Source organism: Protopterus annectens, chromosome 6.part0 (assembly GCF_019279795.1).
Source record: "Protopterus annectens isolate FY-2018-M chromosome 6.part0, PAN1.0, whole genome shotgun sequence".
In the NCBI taxonomy this organism is placed as follows: Eukaryota; Metazoa; Chordata; order Ceratodontiformes; family Protopteridae; genus Protopterus; species Protopterus annectens.
Window position 1 is genome coordinate 1,702,026,135 of NC_056737.1, and position 18,016 is coordinate 1,702,044,150.

The 18,016-nt window shown below is 36.8% G+C and overlaps 1 protein-coding gene across 1 annotated transcript in view; it reads left to right on the plus strand.

Moving 5' to 3' along the window:
- WDR12 (WD repeat domain 12) overlaps positions 1–17,777 on the plus strand; it is a gene marked incomplete in the record, with an annotated part of 668,024 nt that extends 650,247 nt beyond the window's left edge. The window contains 1 exon segment of the mRNA XM_044075093.1: positions 16,402–17,777. Within this exon segment, the coding sequence (XP_043931028.1) occupies positions 16,402–16,479 (78 nt within the window).
- Positions 17,778–18,016: the final 239 nt, after the last annotated feature.

The window sequence follows — 18,016 nt, forward strand, 5'->3', positions numbered from 1 at the left end:
GTGCTGGCTTAGTTCTTAGAATGCTTTCTACTACTTTATGAATATAGCATTCTGCATAGTTGTTCCAATTCTCCTTAAAGACTTGCATTCAGAATTCTAGTCTGTCTTTTTTTTTTCTCTGGAGCTGTCTAATTTCAACATGGTTCTTTTCACTTTTGATTTATACACTTCTGTTTGAGTTATGTATATGAGCCTTACCTGTGCAACTTTAAAGTCACCCTTCAAATCGGGTAGTAAATCCTAAACCACTTTGTTCTATGGGGAAATTAACTTATTCCACTTGACCCCTTTCCCTTATAAATAAATTCCTTCAACTCTTTAATTGCCATCCATACTTTCTCCTCCTGTAGATCAATTATACCTGACCTGTATATAAGACTATAGGGACTAAAAGCATTTTCAGAGCTAGTATCCTATCTGTAGCCATGATCAGGAGCTCCCTGTTTCTTCTGTATTATTTCTTTATTCTCTTCCCACAAATGTTTTATCTGCCTTGACTAAATCCTGTTGTAATTCTTGCACTTAAATGCTTCATCTTATTATATCCCCATAAATATAGATGTAATGGAACTAATTTGTGTGTGAGTACATAGTTTACTTCTATAGCTTTTGTTTTGTCTTCATCCATTATATACCCTGAAAAGACTTGAAACCGTCTTGAAATGTTCCTTAACTCCAAAATGGCCTTTTCTGGATTTGTCACATACAAAATAATATCATCTACAGGTAAAGATAAATTCTCTTGATTATCAAACCAGTTTATGCTCTTGATTGGTGAATTTATTTTATGTGCTAATGACTTACTGTAAAACAACTAACAGTGGGGGAAGAGGACCTCTCTGATCGGACACAAGTAGTCAGAGAGGGGCCTTCTCACCTTGACACCCAACCATTCATTTATATTCCTTATCTGTATTTTTCTATCTGGAAATACAAATGATACCATTGTCGTTATCCTAAAATGTTAGCTGACAGTATCAGATGCTTTCTGTTTATCAAAATTCAATAGAAGCAGCAGTGATGATTTCAGCTGTCTCAGCAGGAAAACAGAAACTGAGAAAAAAAACACCATTGAAATTTTAAGCTTGGGTAAAATTCAGTTAAGTACACAGCTTGAAAGCCAGTAAAGAAGTTTGGAAAACCTGAAAGAAAATCAACCAGAAAAGGTGAAGAAGACAACATAGTCTTGGAAGAATCCAGTAGCTGTTCAGCAAAAAAAGTTCACACTTCAGATATGGTTCAGTAGCTGGTTTCCATTACTTTAGAGGAAAAATAAATCGTATGTAAACCGAGCTGATTAAATAAAAGAATATATTAACTGAATTAACAAAAAGCTAGAAAAAATAAACTGTAAGTAGCTATTCAGATGAACTGATAAAAACTGCAAAAATCAGAGGTTGAAATGAAGAAATGGTTGGCCAACTACGAGGCTTCTCAGAGCAGTTTCAAAAAAATAAATAAATAAATAGAAAACAGTGTGTGCAGAGAAAACCTGAGACTTTCTTCTGTATCAGCAAAAACGGGAAGGAACAAACTATATTAATTTTATCAAAGCACAGCAAAGCAAATAGACTGGTCTTCCACAGCAGGATTTGTTAATTGAAAGGGCACTTTGAGTGTGTTCTCCAAACCTGACCCGAGAAAGCAGCCAAGACCTGTATTAGTAGTGATGCAATTGTACCAGCAGAAAGAAGTGATCATGACAAAACTGTGGCAGAAGGGAAAATATTAAAAATGGGAGGTGACAGAGTTTGTGGAAATTTATTTTTCAAAGTGCACCAGGCAGAAGAGAAGCAAGTTTGTCTCTGCAGTCAGGGAATGTCAAGAGGCAGTTGTTAGTTTCAAGCTGCTGTATCTGTCTTCAGAGTGTTTTTTTTTTCCTAGCTCAAATACATTCTTTGATGCAGAGCAGATAAAAGTTTATCCAACGAAATGTGAGCCAACAAGCAGAAGGAGGGACTGCTTCTCATTCTTCTAACAGTAAAGGTCTTGGAGAGATTTTGCTAGCGAAACCTTTTGCAGTGTTCTGAAAAGAAAATTCTCAAAAGAGATGGGAAAAAAAAAGCCCAAGAGTTGACTAGAACAATCACAAATACCTTAGAGTTGAACCAGAGTCTTGGTGTTGGGAGATGAAGCTGATCATGGAGAAGACCAGCAGCGGTGAAATTAGTGAGTAAATGGGAGACTATAAAGCATCAAGTACATTTGTGAAATACAGCTGAACCAGAGTCTTGGTGTTGGTAGATGGAGACTATCAAGGAGAAGACCAGCAACACTGAAATTATTGAATAAATGGGAGACTATAAAGCATCAATTACATTTGTGAAATACAGCTTTGCAAAAAAAATAAATAACAGTGGCTCTGAAAAGACTGAACTTTTGTTGATTTTGTTAAACTTATTGCTGGGCTGTAAAGCATATATCCCACTTCATTGATGTTTAGAAGGCCACTAAAGGGGGAAAAACTGTAAGTAAAACAGTTTTTGTTATTAGTATTTGTGTAAAACATTTCATGATATAACTGGCATGTTATATTGTAAATCAGTTTTATAGCATGTGTATTAAGAGGTATTTTAAATGTGTGTGTGTGTGTGTGTGGGGAGGAGAGTGTTTTCAGTGACCTTTCTACATAGGTTCATATGTAGGTACTAGGCTGTTGGTCCTAGGGCCTATATAAACCTAGCTAAACAGTACCCTGGCTTTTGCCACCCAAGAAAATTATTTTCCTGTGTCCCTGTCAAACAGAGCCACAGAAGTGATCCCTGGGTGAATTTCCTATCTCCCATCCAATCATAAAGATTTTTCTTGAAGAGTGCTAATGAGCTTTGTTTGATATAGATAGGTAGTTTGTTCCAGAGTATGGGAAGTGTCTGGGACAGGAATCTATCCCTCCAGCATGTTCTGTTTATTGTGGTGACAAGGATTAGGTCCCTAGAGCATGTAGCTTGGAGGGATTGGGATTTTTTTATGTGAAGAATGTCCAACAGCTCTGGGTTTAACATAGCTTTGTATGTTAGGCAGAGATCACCTCTGAGTAGGCGATATACAACAGAGAAAAGCTGGAGTTTGAGATGGTCTGCGTAGGGCATCTGTTTGAGGCCAGTAATCCTCTTTGTGTGAGGTATTTCTGTGGCCTTTCCAGTTGTAGATGTCTTGTAAGGTACATACCAAAAGGGGCGTTGTACTCTATAATGGGTCTAACGAGTGATGAGTAGAGGGGAACAATGACCTCTTTTTTTTTCCTGGATGAGAAACCTTTTGTGATGAGGTGTGCCACGTAGAAGGATGTTAACAATATAAATGTATCTTTTTTGAGTTGTAAAAAAATATTGGATTTACAGTATAGCAAGAGATGAAATGCTTAACAAAAGCAAATTTAAATTAATATGCTGTGATCTTGAGCTTCTGGGGAGCAGTGTAAAAGTGTACTGATTATATTATATGTAGAATTACGACAATGATTTCTCTTGTTTTTACAGGGATGGATGTGTAGTTTGGTGTCTTTGGCCTGAGCTGTGAACAAGTTTTTGTTTTGTTTTGTGGGTAAATAGGCTTCAGGGATGTGATAAAATTAATAAGGTCATGGAGTGTACTGGGCTTCTTGCAGCTGCAGGAATGTTGCCTTTTTTCTTTTTCCATTGGCAGATTTTCTTACTGAGGGACAAAGAGGTCTGTAGCTGAAGGCAGTTAGCCAGGGATATTATGTACATACTCTTCATAGTTAAATTTAAAAAGATTTCTTCATACATCTGCAAAGTTGTTAGCTGTGTTTTTTGTTTTCATTGCTGACTGTTTTAAATGGAGACCATTAATCTTGAGAGTTTTGGACATTCTTTACTGAGAGAAATGCTAAATTTAAAAGTAAAATGGCAAGTAGTTCATTAAAAATAGTTTGAAAATATGGGATGTGAATAAGAGAGAGCCATCCCAGCAGCCGTGGTTACTTCAATGCATTTCATAGAACACTAGATCATTTATTTTTATTAAAAGGTGACCTGCACACATTTTCTTAAGGCTAAAAGTTAGTTTTCCAAAAGCATACACACTGCTTTTCATACCTGGGAGGAGAATAGAGTAAGAAAAGAATAGACAGGAATTGACTTAAGTGGGAAACCCAGGCTGTAACATACACTTTATCATGGCTATGCCTGTGGGTGCAGCTGTTGATTTGGTGCAGTTTTCCTATCTGAAAGGATAAACTCTATTTCTTGAAAATGTACATAGGTTTGTGTGTTAATAAGGGAAGGATGTGTTCTGAAAATTTATTTTTTTTGTTTAAGGGCTTTCATTAAAGCAAAAAAAATCTTGAAAAATGTGACATAGGTTCAAGTGGAGAAGAGGCGAAACAACTATGAAATATCAGCCTGCCAAGCAATATTGTATGCATGCAAGAAAAAATTTCATGTATCAATGGCTATTGTTTCCTTTTTGTTTCTACCTTTAGGCTATTTATATTGCAAAGTACCTTTGATTGAGTATTGAAGAGTAGTAAGAAATGCAGATTGCAAATAGTGCTGAAGGAGATGCATTTGGAAAGAAATGAACATGTGAATTTGACAAAGAAAGGATTTCAGGATTGATATTCAGCAGAATATCAGGAAAAAAAGAAAAAGGGGAGTAATAATACTGATTATTAGAGGGGCTCCAATAGTGATAGAAGTGGGGAAAAAAAGACAATAATGTTGGATTTTCTTTGGTAAAGGGCTGTTGGCCAGGAAGGAGGATTAGGCTGGCATTTATTTATATTCCATCAAAAATGCTGTTACGAAGATTAAAAAAGTTTTGTGAAAGATACTCAACTTTCAGCAGAGAATGTTACATATAGGTGGGGACTAGAACTTGACTTGCAATAGTGAGGATGTGTTGGGGAACCTGAAAGGTAAAATATAACAAGAGGGGATTTTTCTGAAGAAAGCTTTGAAACTGTTTGGTATGGAAGACATGAATTCAGTAGTAGGAACTCTGACAGAATTCACATATTATTCCTAAGGTACAATTACTGGGCTTACACGGACCATGTACATCTAACTGAAAGCTTTGATACACTTCCATTAACTGTTTCAGACCATGTACCAATAAAAACCAAGATAAAAATGTAGGGTAATGAAGTAAAAATGAGACGCCATCACTTTCCCACTTATCTACTTTAAAAGAGACAAATTTACGGAATAGGTACTGGTTCTTTTGTTTTGTTTTTTTGATTACTTGTTAAAATTTGTGTGGAGCTTTTCTCCCCGGGCCTCTACTGAAAATGGAAATATATCCAGCTAGACTAGCCCGGTCAAGAAATGTAAAATAAATAAATAAAATAAATTAGTCAAGAGTTATTAGGGAAGACAAACCCCTTCAGAAGGGATATCTTGTGAATGGGATAAAATGGAAATGGAGTTTAAAACGGTGTAGAAATAAGAGAACAATATATGTTTATGAAATAATTGGAAATACTTAGAGGTGTTATCAAGTTTAAAGTATTGCAGAATAAGGAGAATTTTTCAGACCATGAAGAGGGGCACCTGCAGTGTGCTAAAGAGAAAATAAGGGAATATTTGGATAGTATGCATGAGTTTAGGAAAAATTGCCATTAAGCAGCTCATTTTTGATAAATCCGGAGCACAAGACTTAGCACAAAGTCTTGGGCAACAGAAAGTAGAAATGGTTGTCTTAAAAATTTGGGAGCCTATGACAAGAAAAATTATCAGAGATCCTATGAAGGTATTGGGAAATATTTCAGAAATGTTTATGAAAATTTGCATTAAGCAGATGAATGTAAAAAGCAAGAAAGAGCACAGATGGAAATATTTATAGAAGATTTAATTATGCAAAGATTAGAAAATGAGGCTTAACAACTGATATTTAAAATAAGAGAAGCTGAGATAAAAAATGGTAATGTGTAATCAGTCTGCATGGCATTCCTGTCAACACTTGTAAGTTAGGATGGAAGAAAGTAAATATCTGGAAGATGTTTAATAGTGTTTTAAAATGAAGAGAAGCATCTTGGATGAAAGCTTTGGTGTCTGTATTACCCAAAGATGGTAATGACCTGTAAGACCTAGCCTCTTATAGACTCATTTCAAGTTTGTCATAATTATAAAGTGGTTATACTAGCTAAATGAATGGCAGAGAGGTTGCATAAATTGAGAGATATGAATCAGTTTGCTTTTGTGCAGGGGAGCCAAACATTTGACAACATTAGCAGAGCAATGATGATTCAAAGGGAAGCACGGTGTAAGAAAATGCCGCTGTTGTTGTTGGTTCTTGATGCAGAGAAAGCATTTGATTAAGTAAGCTGGGATTTTAGGAGTTTGGCAGTGGAAGCATTTGCATTCCCTGATGCAATAATAAGCTAATTAAGATGATACATGAAGGATTGGAGATGAGAATTAAAGTGGTAGAGGTCTTTTCTGTATTTGAACAGAGGAACCAAGGCAAGGTTGTCCTCTTTCCTGTTTGCTTTACATTTAGAGCCATTGGCAAAGAAAATAAGGGACTCAGAAATTCAAGGATATAGTTGGTATGGTAATCCAGAAAAGTTTGCTTTATTTATAGATATTATTTTGTACTTGATAAATCCAGAAGAGAACATCTTGGTGGTGTGGAACATTTTGAGACTATCTGAAATCTTTTCAGAATATAAAATTGATGAAAATACAAATTATATGCCCACTCATGATGTGGTTTAGCAATACCTGTGTTTACAGGGACATTAGATGAAGTATTTAGAAATATGGATTAAAAAAGCAGCAAAGGGTGTGTGGTAATACTAAAAAACATGCAAGTCAGGCAGATGTTTTATCAACCAGAGGAGAAGTTGTGGACAGTAATTAATAAACGGTTGAATTTATCTGGGAGAGAAAGAGGGCAAGAGTTGAGAGAAATAAGTTGATCCTCTCAACTATACAGATTTTTGCAGAATGTCCAGATTTTTGCATCATATTTTTGTTCAGATTTTCATAAAATTGTGTTTTTCTGTCAAATTGCTGCAAATTACTAAACACTGAAGTCAGAAAATGACGACAGACATTTGAGTTTCAGATTTCATACCCTTCAGAAAATCCCTGCTAATACAAAAGCTGTTATCAACTTTCTACATTTGTAAGAGCAATATTTAAAATGTGTTCCTTTTTTGGGCCTTTGTTCCCTATTATTTATGGCTTTGTTCAGATTTCTTGCTCTAAGATGTTGAGCGGTATGTTCATCCTCCCAATAGAACAAGACGTTTTAGAGCTGCATAGTTAAGGCTCGTACACACAGGAGTGGAGAAAGAAGATTTTGCCAATAAGGATGACTGCAAGGAGGGGTACAGAAAATAGGCAAGAGAGAGTTGGAATGTATTGGGGAAAACTGGCAAAGAAACAAGGTATTGAGAACAAATAACTAGAGAGGGAAAGGTAATAGAGTGGGATGAGGCCAAGAAGAAGTTTGAACTGCAAGTTAGCGACTGCCTTCCCGGTCGGGGATTGATATCCATGTATAGGTAAAAAGAAAGGGATAAGTGGAGTCCTAAGTGAAAGACCTGATCTGGTAGAGTTTTTATTTGAATCTAGAACGAAAGCTGCTGTTAAAAAAGGGATAATTAATAGGGCATATAGAATATTGCGAAGTCAGAAGAGATTTGGAAGAGGAGACTGGAAAAGCAGTTTTGAATGGAATGATGGGAGGACACGTGTTTGGCTCCAGAGTATGCAACAAAATCCAGAAAGTTTAGGATTTTTGCTTGGAAGTGCTTGCATCGATATTGTTTTGCAGACTTTAAAATAATTTTCCTTCTGGGAGATGGCAAACAGAGTTATGATGAGCAGAAAAGGGTAAATGGGGAACATGTTTTTAGGATTTAAATGAGTTGACATTTTAAAATGTCCCTATGGAACACTCTTGTTAGAAATATTGGGGGAGCAAATTGCTGTAACTAAGGAAATGATTCTTTTGTACTAGGACATAGGCTCTTAATTGCCTAAGTATATTAAGGTCTTGTTGAGTTTAACTCTGTTGGCTGACAAAAAAAGCAGTTACTCAAAAATGTACTTTGTCAGATTTTTTTTTTTTTTTTTTTTTACTGTTACTAAGACTTGGACTGTTAGTGCACTGTGACAATGGAGTTTTTATCTTGTTGCATGTGTAAACTTTGTTATTTTTATTGAAGAACTGTCTTGGGGAAGGATGTTGTACTTGAGGGTGTTAAAATTGTTTACTTGGCTTAGAACCACTTGTTCTTTGCCGTTCTCCTTGCCAACTCTCCAAGGATTAACTAACTAGATTTCACAACTCTTCCTGTTTACTGATGTAGTAGCAATCTGTCTCCATGGTTCTTCCTTCCCCAACGTACAAAAAGATAAAGGAGTTTTCAAGGGCCAGTCATCCTTAGCTGATGGTGGGTGACTTTGCAGTGGTTGCTGGTTGTTCCTCAGACCACCCATCTTTTTCCACTGCTCCCCTTGGTGTGTAGCCTTTCAAGTCACCATAAACCAGGATTTAGTCATATTCTCTGTGGTTTAGAAATGCTCTAAGTGGGCAAGAGAGACATTTTTCTCCCTGTTTGGGGATGGAGCTTGGGAAGGATTTTCACTTGTCAGGGATAGGTTTGTAGATGCTGGGGCCAGTGTGCGTAAGTTTTTTTTTTTTTTTTGTTGAGTCAGAGTTTAACGTTTCCATGAACAGGGCAGATTAACTGGAATGTGCCAAAGGACTGATTGCTGCCTTTTCCTTGTCTTCTCAAACTGCTAGTAAAAAAATAAAAGAAACTTTTTTGTCATTATGACAGGATTTTTCAGTAAGAAGAGCAGTTGGTGCAGGGAGGGGGGTGTACTTCAGAAGTTTCTTCTCAGTCTGAACATTCTGATTGAGTACTATATTGCTTCATACTGCCCTGTTGAAAAAAATATTTAAATGACATTTTATCTGGTAAGAAAGAGGTGTTTCAGTGGGATCAGAATGAAGTTCCTATGGCACAAAAAATATATTACGATTTGATACAGTTGCCTAAAGCTGGACCTATTTTTCCTCAATTGCTGCTGTAGAGAATGTTTTTCTTACTGCATCAAACCTCCCTGATGAGCGGTCATCTACCCCTATCAGGTATGACCGATTATATAAGGTGCCTCAAACATGTACAAATACCCATTTACTCATTTTAAAGCAGAACTAGCAGTCATTTATTTATCCAAGTCTGATGCAGCTAAACACATCACTGCTACTAATCTCAGCCCCACTGACAAAGCTGGGAAAGTAATGGTTAAGTTGGTGAAGAAAATGTATTCTCGTACTACTTTAATGTTTAGAATTTTGAACTGGCAAACTCGGATGTAAAAGCTTTTACATGTTTTTTGAGAATATGTAGAAGCTTCCTCCTTCTGAGGGCAAAGAATTCATCAGATGCTTCTGTGACAGCTGTTAGGTGACCAAGCATATTTAAAATGTGCTTATGATAGAGTGGGTTCTTCATCTGGGGCTGCTGCATCAAAATCTGTTTTGAGGAGATTAGCTTGGCTTTTTTGTCAAAACCTTCCTACATATGCTAAGTCTGAAGTTTTGACTTCTCCCTTACAGAAGGAGAATTTTTTTGACCTTCGGCAGATGAAGTACTGAAGAAGTGTGATGAAAGGGGAAAGCTGATACAAAGATTGACCAAAAGATTTCCAACCCTCCTATTGCAAAGCAAATACGTTTTCCCCTTCCTCTGCTTCCTTTTTCAATATACAGTATAATCGGCAAGGTGCGAGCAGTCAGGTTTAAAATAAAAAATAATGGAAAGGAGAAGCCTCCAAATCTCAAGGACAGCCCTCCCAGTCAGCATGACTGTTCACCTGTCCGTGTACCTCCCACCCCATACAATCTTTTTATGTCCCTAAGACTTTATCTCACCTTATAGCATTGGATAGTCTGAGACATTTGGGTTCTGAGTGTAATTTAGCAGGGGCATTCTTGGCATTGGGAATCCCTTCCTCCCTTTCAAGGTATTTCTCCTTGCCCACGGAACCGGATTTCTCTTTCCTCCCATTCTGCATAACATGCCTTCTTTAGGAAGTCCTACAGCTGTTGCCCGTGACCTTTAAAGCAAAGGTTATTATTCAAGAATTTTCCTAGTTCCCAAGTCAGAGGGATCCAGGAAACCAGTACTAGATCTTTCTGCTATAGACAGTTTTTGTCATGATCCTGAGGTTCAAGATACTATCACTTCAAAATCTTGTACCTTTGATTCTTCATCTAGCTTTCATGGTAAAGCCGGACCTAAAGGACACCTATCATCACATTCTTGTTGCCAAACTTTACAATGCAAGAATCAAGACAAAGAGGAAAAGTAGAAACGGAGATTAGTAATGGAGAAATTGAGGTTATGGAGTACCACAACAGGATAGAGCAATGGATATCCAAATTAAGAGGAAATCAGTGGAAGAGGAAGCAATTGGTCAGGTGCCATATGAAGATATTTTGGAGCCTGAGTTCCCATATGACAGAACAATGGATGGCACAGGATGAAATTGAAGAGAATGTGCAACAGGAAGATGCTATAGAACTTTCTATAGAATGCCCGCAGGAAATGGAAACCAAGGGACATGCCCTCAGTTTGGAAGAAAATGAGCTAAGAGAAGAGTTGCTTGATTTAATAGACATAGATATATTAAGATCAATAAAAAAACAGACTGCAGAAGGTCAATAAAACCCAAAAAGTCAAAAGTCTGATAAAACAAATGAACACCATAATTAGGACCGTCCATAGAGATCCATGTGATATAACAGAAGTAAACAGGATATATTATTGTGCAGCTAAATTAATAACTGATGAAGTTTTACCACAAGAACACAGGGTAGTGAGGGAAAGGAAGGGGAGAAATTGAATACCATCATGGAAGTATCAAATAGAGAAAACTATAAAGCAATTGACAAGAAGTGTCACTGTAAGAAGGCTATAGAAGAGGGAATAGATCATCAAAAATACTAAGATAGATGTGATAAAAAACAATGCATAGTATTAGAACAGACCAGGATCTATCACATACTATCACAAATAAACTAAAAATTTCAGCATAGGCAGAAAAACTTAGAAGAGACTCAGATAAATATAAAGGAACAGTACAAAATAAGTTATTTATTGATGGCCTAAAAAGATTTTATAGAGTATTGAAAAACATGGCAAAAGGAATTAAAAGACCACCAAAAAAAGAAGAAATAGATACATTTTGAAGAAGTTTCTATGAAGATTCTGTGGAACATAACAAAGATGCTAAATGAATAGAAGAAGTAAAAGAAGGAATAAGAAGTTTAAAGGTACAGGATATGAAATGGGATGAAGTAACAGCCATAGAGATTGAAATAGTTAAAAGTCTCTAACTGGAAAACCCCAGACACAGATGCCGTAACAGTTGGTTAAAAGTATTGGCATCTTTGCACGAAGATTTAGCCATGAGTAAAAACTATTTATATACGAACTTCGAAAGGACACCAACCTGGCTAACTACAGGAAAAACAATGCTCCTACTTAAGAGTGAACCTGCAAGCTACCCTAAAAATTATAGACCAGTAATTTGCCTTCCGATGGCATGTAAACATGGGAATTGATGCTGACAGAGTTTATAGTCATTTAGAAGAAATCTCAGTTATGGCATTAGAACAAAAGGGCAATAAAAGAAAGTTATGTGGAACAAAGGGTAATTTGTTGTAGGAGAACTGTAAAAAGGGGAAGAATCTAAGTATGGCATGGACTGACAACAAAAAAGCATTTCATAGTATCCCACATTCATGGATAAAAGAGTGCTTAAAAATGTATAAGATACACCCTGCACTGATTGACTATATTACAGTGACCATGAAACAGTGGCAGACCACTTTGTGATTAAGCCATGGTAAAGGACAAATTATTATCCCAGGGATAAAAATTCTAAGGGCGATATTCCCGGGTGACAGTCACCATTGCTATTCTGCCTTGCCCTTTAAACCTTTAAGTTGTTTACTTAACAGCTTAAGCCTTGGCTATAATTTGGATCATAGAAAACAACAAAGTGTAAAGATTTCTCATCTTCTCTTTGTCGATGATTTAAAATTGTATAGCTTATCAGATGAGGAACCGAAAGCACAAGTGCAGGTTGTCAAAACTTTTTCAGATGATATAAGAATGTCATTTCGTCCTGACCAAATGTACAAAAACAATCTTTAAAGCAGGAAAACTGCAGCACCAGGAAAACATCAGTTTGGGACAAGAATGTGATATATAAGAACTTGAGCAAGAAGGAGTGTATAAATATTTGGGAATTGAAGGATCAACAGTAAAACTTGACCAAATGTGAATAAAACTTAGTAAGGAATGCTTTAGAAGACTTAAATTAATCCTGAAAACATTGTTGACATCTAAGAACAAAATCCAAGCTACAAACCAATTTGCTCTACCTGTCCTAACTTACAGTTTTGGAGTGACTGACTGGCCCCAAAACGTGTTGGATAGATTAGACAGGAAAACAAGAAGGCTGCTTCATGCTCACCAAATGATTTATAAAAATCAGTGTATACCAAGATTATATATTCCCCGTTTTGAAGGAGGGATGGGCCTCATTGAAATTAATTACATGTATTGTTCTTCAATTGTGGGACTCCACACATATCTGCTGACCTCACAAGACCCAAAAGTAGTGAAAGTTTTGAAACATGAGGAGAATAAATCTAAGATGACTTCTCTGCTTAATCTAGCAGAAGCATATTGGCGTCAAGCAAGAGTGGAAACCAAATCAAAAGAAGATAAAAATCAGGCAGCAACTGAATGTGCCAAAAACCAAAAGAAAGAACATAAGGTGAAGGACGAGATTAGATTGCAAGAAATGTATAGTTGCAAATATAGAAAACTTCTGGAAGAACCTCATGTTGATCAGGAATTAATATAGGAATGGATACGGAGAGGCAAATTCAAACCAAGAGTTGAAAGGTTAATATTGGTGGACAAAGACAGTGGGCTTACGTATACGCTGGTTTACAAAGTCCATTGAACATGTGGGAGAAACAGACAAATGTAGGTTTTGTAGAACTAAATTTAAAACCATCACACATCTCATTGCTGATTGTGACATACTAATGGCAGGAGGACTGTATAGTGAAAAGCACTGGGGACTATGCAAACATTATGGTATTGAAGTGGCTGAAAAACACTGGAAATACAAGCCACAAAGCTATATCACATGGGAATCAGCGGTTACTAACAGTTCAAAAGATAGATGCTAGAAAACCGGCTATAGTGGCCCATGAAAAGAAGACAAAAGTAGCATTGATCATTGAAATCGCCACACCCATTGACTACATTGTGTTGCATACAGAGAGACAGTTATAAAATATCAGGATCTGCAGGCAGAAACGAGAGCAGTGTGGAAGAAAGATACCCAAACAGTTCAATAGACGAGCAATGGGTCTTATTAAAAAGAATCTACAATCATATTTAGGTACGTTACCAATACATGTAACTGTATGAATGGCAGAAGTAGTCATTACTGGTTACATTGCAGATGCTGCGAAGAGCACTTTTGGCTGACATCAAAGATTGAAACAATACTAATTTCATGAACTTTAATTGTACTTTGACTTAGGAGTGGGGTCCATTCCCATCATGGTATTGAAAACCCAAAAGATTTGGAGAAATTAAAAAACAAGAAACTAAACATTTCAGGTGTTTCTTAAGGTTTGCTGTTATCTGGTTTGCATAATTGGCTCTTTGTCTTCCCTTTGGACTATCCACTTCAAGTTTATTTACAAAATGCCTAACTCCAGTTATCGTTTATTGCAGCCTCCAGGGCATTCATATCTTTCCATATTTGGACAATTGTTTTTTCTTTGCAGTCTTTTTTTCTAGTATTATTGTCATGTAGCTCCAAACAGTGTTTGGTGTTTCTTAACTCCTTGACATAGTTAAAGAAAGACTTGTAATTATTTTTGGTTTCAGTGGCTTTTTAAGTTCATGTTCATCTTTGAGCTTCGTGATGGTTCCCTTAAGCTCTTTACTAATTTGCTTAAGTGCGTTTTTTAAATAGACAGAATGATACCTCTTGTAAACATTAAGCAATGTATTTTATTACTTACTTTGTTTATATGTGCATTCCACTATAGGGGTTTGTTTTGATATTTCTCCTATTCTGTGTGGACAGGCATTGTCTTGTCAATGCAACCATTTAAGTGGAAGAAGTCAGAGGCCTAGACAGCTTTAGCAATGGGAGACAGTGAAGGAGGATTGCAGCAGAATTTTAGCTCATCCAGTAACTGAAGGTTTGCTTTTCAGAATTCCCTAATACAGAGATATTTACAAGGGAATTACCACCAGTTTTAAAGGAAAAGTCACTAATTTATGGTCTGGTGTAGTATGGCAGATGGTACACATGGAGCTTTGCAAGATGTGTCCCTGTTTGAGGACCAAATCAGTGATATAGGGGCTTGTAATAGATTGGTTATCTGTTTATAAAAGAGAGTTAGCATTTATAGTGTCAAGGAAAACATCAGGCAGAATGACAATTGAGAGTGTCAGCCAGTTTATGGATGAATAGATGAAGCCCCCCAATAAGAACATGTAATTTTGGTTGTCTTCTGGCTGCTGTTCCTGGAAGGTTTTAAGATAGCTATAATGCTCAGAAGGGGGGGGGGGTATACAGAATGATACTCCCAAAAGAAAAATGTTGGGTTTAATGGGGATTTCAGGTAAGGTATTAAGATGGCTAACTTTTTCAGAAGAGGGCATAGAAGGTATTCTCAGAAGGGGATGTTAACTTGTTGAAAGGGGGCATAGATGGTGTGCCAGAAGGGGAAGAATAGAGCATTGAGTTTCATGGTTAACAGACTTGCCCCCACCCCCTCTTAAAGCCTGGTAGTTCAGTGACTGTGAAATTTGTGACATAAAAGATACTTTTCTTAGTAACAATCTTTCTGCTTTCAGATATTTGGTTGTAGGGAACCCTATTTGATCTTTCAGGTATCCATTTAGATTTCATGGGGAAAGTGGTTTCAGAATTGTCCTTAAACAAGTTCATTCATCTCCATGCTTATTATTTTTTGGGGGGGCAGAAACCGAAGAAGAAAGTTCTTAACATGCAAAATGTGCCCTGGCAGCTTAGATGTTTGTCTTAGGCAGGTACACAAGTTTCTGAAAATGCACAGCTGTGTATCTTGTACAGTGGAAGGAAGGGAAGACATTTGCTAAGCAAACCATTTCCACATAGCTTGATAGCTGCATATTGTAAAATACTGAAATTCCATAACAGTCCACCAGAAGAATGGTTGCTTGCAGTAGTGCTTCAATTGCCTACTTCAGAAGTGTTTGCAGTGAGGATATTTGCCATGGCCTGTTGGTCATTGATTAACATCTTCCCTAAATAGTGTTGCTTGAGGTTGAGGTTTGGTATAATGGATAAGGTGTTTACCTCAAGAGTCACAAGATACAAGGTCTGATTTTCACTTTTAAAAGGGAAGTTGGCTAGGCTTAAAATGGTCCACAAGGGCAGCTGCTAGCTTAGTACTTGCCTATAAACCTATGAATGATGACTGCAGTAGTTGGGCCTCCTTTAGAAATTAAGTTTTTCATTCTCCTTTTCATTGGCATCTGTCTCTTGCCTCATTTTGGTCATCCTCTGGCTCCTTCCTCCTTTGTCATCCTTTGGCTCCTTCTTTCTGCAACTTTAATACTTTTTGTTTTTTGCAGTCCTAGACTCATCAGAGAAATGTCTTGCTGTCAGGGAAAACAGATATGCTGCCTATATCAGGTTATCTGGAAAGGAGTTCTCCAAGGTGAGACATCATTATCTTCATGTGATTCTCTGTATCCGAATTGCTGCCCTGCGTCCAGCAGCTTCTACTAGCGTTTCATACAAGCTGGACAAGTATATACATTTGTATGTCTGTGTGCTTTAGTTTTTTTCATTGTTACATTATTATGTCACAAATTTTACCTGTGCAGTGTTTGGAGTGAACTAGTGAGCAAAAGGGCTCTTGGGGGTCTTCTAGTCTAGCATATGAAGTGATTGTGTATTGGACCCCCAAGCACAGGAATCAGAGGAAAATAGTCAAATTCAATGCAGCAGAGAGGGACATCACAGTCACAGATGGACTTAGGAGGACTTCCTTACAGACCAGCTGTAGTGGTGAATACACAGAAAATTTTTTTTTTGTTCTTTTTTTCTCTGTTATTGTTGGGTCATTCACGACAGGACAGTAATGAATTATGTTGTGAAGACATTTGTATCCGTCTGTCTCTCTCGGTATCCATCTGTCAGTGTCTGTAAGTGTCTGCACATGCGTGCACACAGACACACAAACTCAAGCACACACTGGAGCTACAGATGAAAACATATGTATGCATACATTCATATTACAATGTGAGATGATAGAAATGCTTCCAGGAAGATTATTCATTACTAACATTTTTCATTCTCTTATTGTTTAATGTAGTTGCTGTTGAGTGGTGGTGCAGACAACAAGCTGTATTCCTTCCGATATTCAGCCGCCGCCTCAGATGATGGAGCATGATATTGTTCAGCAGATGGCAAAATGGTGTCTTGACAGTCGTCGTGAAATATTTATTCTTCAAGTTGTACAGGGAGGAGGAGCACACTCCTGTTATTGTAATTAGATTTTTCTTTAAGTGACATACGTTTACGTTTGTAAGAAATTGCTCAAGTTTGTATAGTGTTGCCAGAGGACAGTCTTTGAAAGTGATTTGTTTAGCCATGTCTTCGTTCTGATGCAACTTTTCTGGTGGCAGAGTTGGCATCTTTCTAAAACTGTTTATTCTTGATTGTGAAGGTTTATTTGGAGGAGTACATTGGGTTAAGTTAGAGGAATATAAAAAAACTTGTACCTTGTTTGCAAAATTAACGTGCAGTGTTTCTCTTCCACTACAGTAGTTCTTGAAAAAAAAACTCAGGCTTTAAAAATGATGGTTTAATGTCATAGGTGCAGTTTTATCAGTATACATTGTGACTTATCTGTTGACCTTGTACTAGCAGCAGCATCAAAAATGTACTTGCCTAGTAAAATATTTGTATTTTAAAAGCTTTTCTTAGTTATATAAATGAAATCATATTTTTTAGACTATCCTGGTGGGACCCATTTCTTAATCTCACAATATGGCATTACATTGCTGTGCTCAGTACTGGGCTGACAGACTCTGGGTAGTTGGAAGAAATTTGTAAGACAAAACCAAAAGACCATACAGAGTAAAGATGTAGCTGTAGAACCACAATAATCCAAAAACAAAGCAGCCAATACCAACAAAAGACAGGAGCCAGTTTATTAGCAGCAGCAAAGCTTTCGGGTATCAATTACCCTTCTTCAGGGCTTAATAACATTCCCCATAAAGTTAACAGTTTATATACACGTATCGATTAATTGGGTCTATATTATAACCTCGAAGGTTTAATACTTCAAATGCATAAAGATCGAACTTTATGCATCGAAGTGTTAAACCATCGAACCGTAATAAAAAAAATTACTAAAACAAAAAAAATTAAGCTAAAGTGTTGCACCCCCCCCCACCCCCCGCTACTTAAATATGCCAACTCCGAGATCGCACAACGTTGAAGTAAATGGAAATCTCTCCTTATAGAGATTCCCGTTTAAATGTTCGATGTTGAGCGCTTTCAGTAATCTCGTGTTGACAATATCATATTCGATATCGTCAGACTTTTGAGATTCTGATATAGATCAATTATATCTCACAGCCAATCAAATAATTAACCACAATAATCAATCCTTAAAAAATGTGTATATTGAAAAAACATTAAGAATACTATGTGTATGTATGTATGTATGTATGTATGTATATATATATATATATATATATATATATTCTCAAAAAGGTATATATAATAAAATAGAATAAAATTATTAACTCAAATTTCTATGTAATTGCATTAAACAGCATTTTGTTTTAATTTAAAACAGCAGAGTAACCATCACTGCTATTATCATTAGGATTGTGACGCCCGTGCCCTGGCCCAGCAATCAAGGAGCCTCAATCCTCACCACTAACACCAGTGAGGGGCATCTCATATAGGAGTAAAGG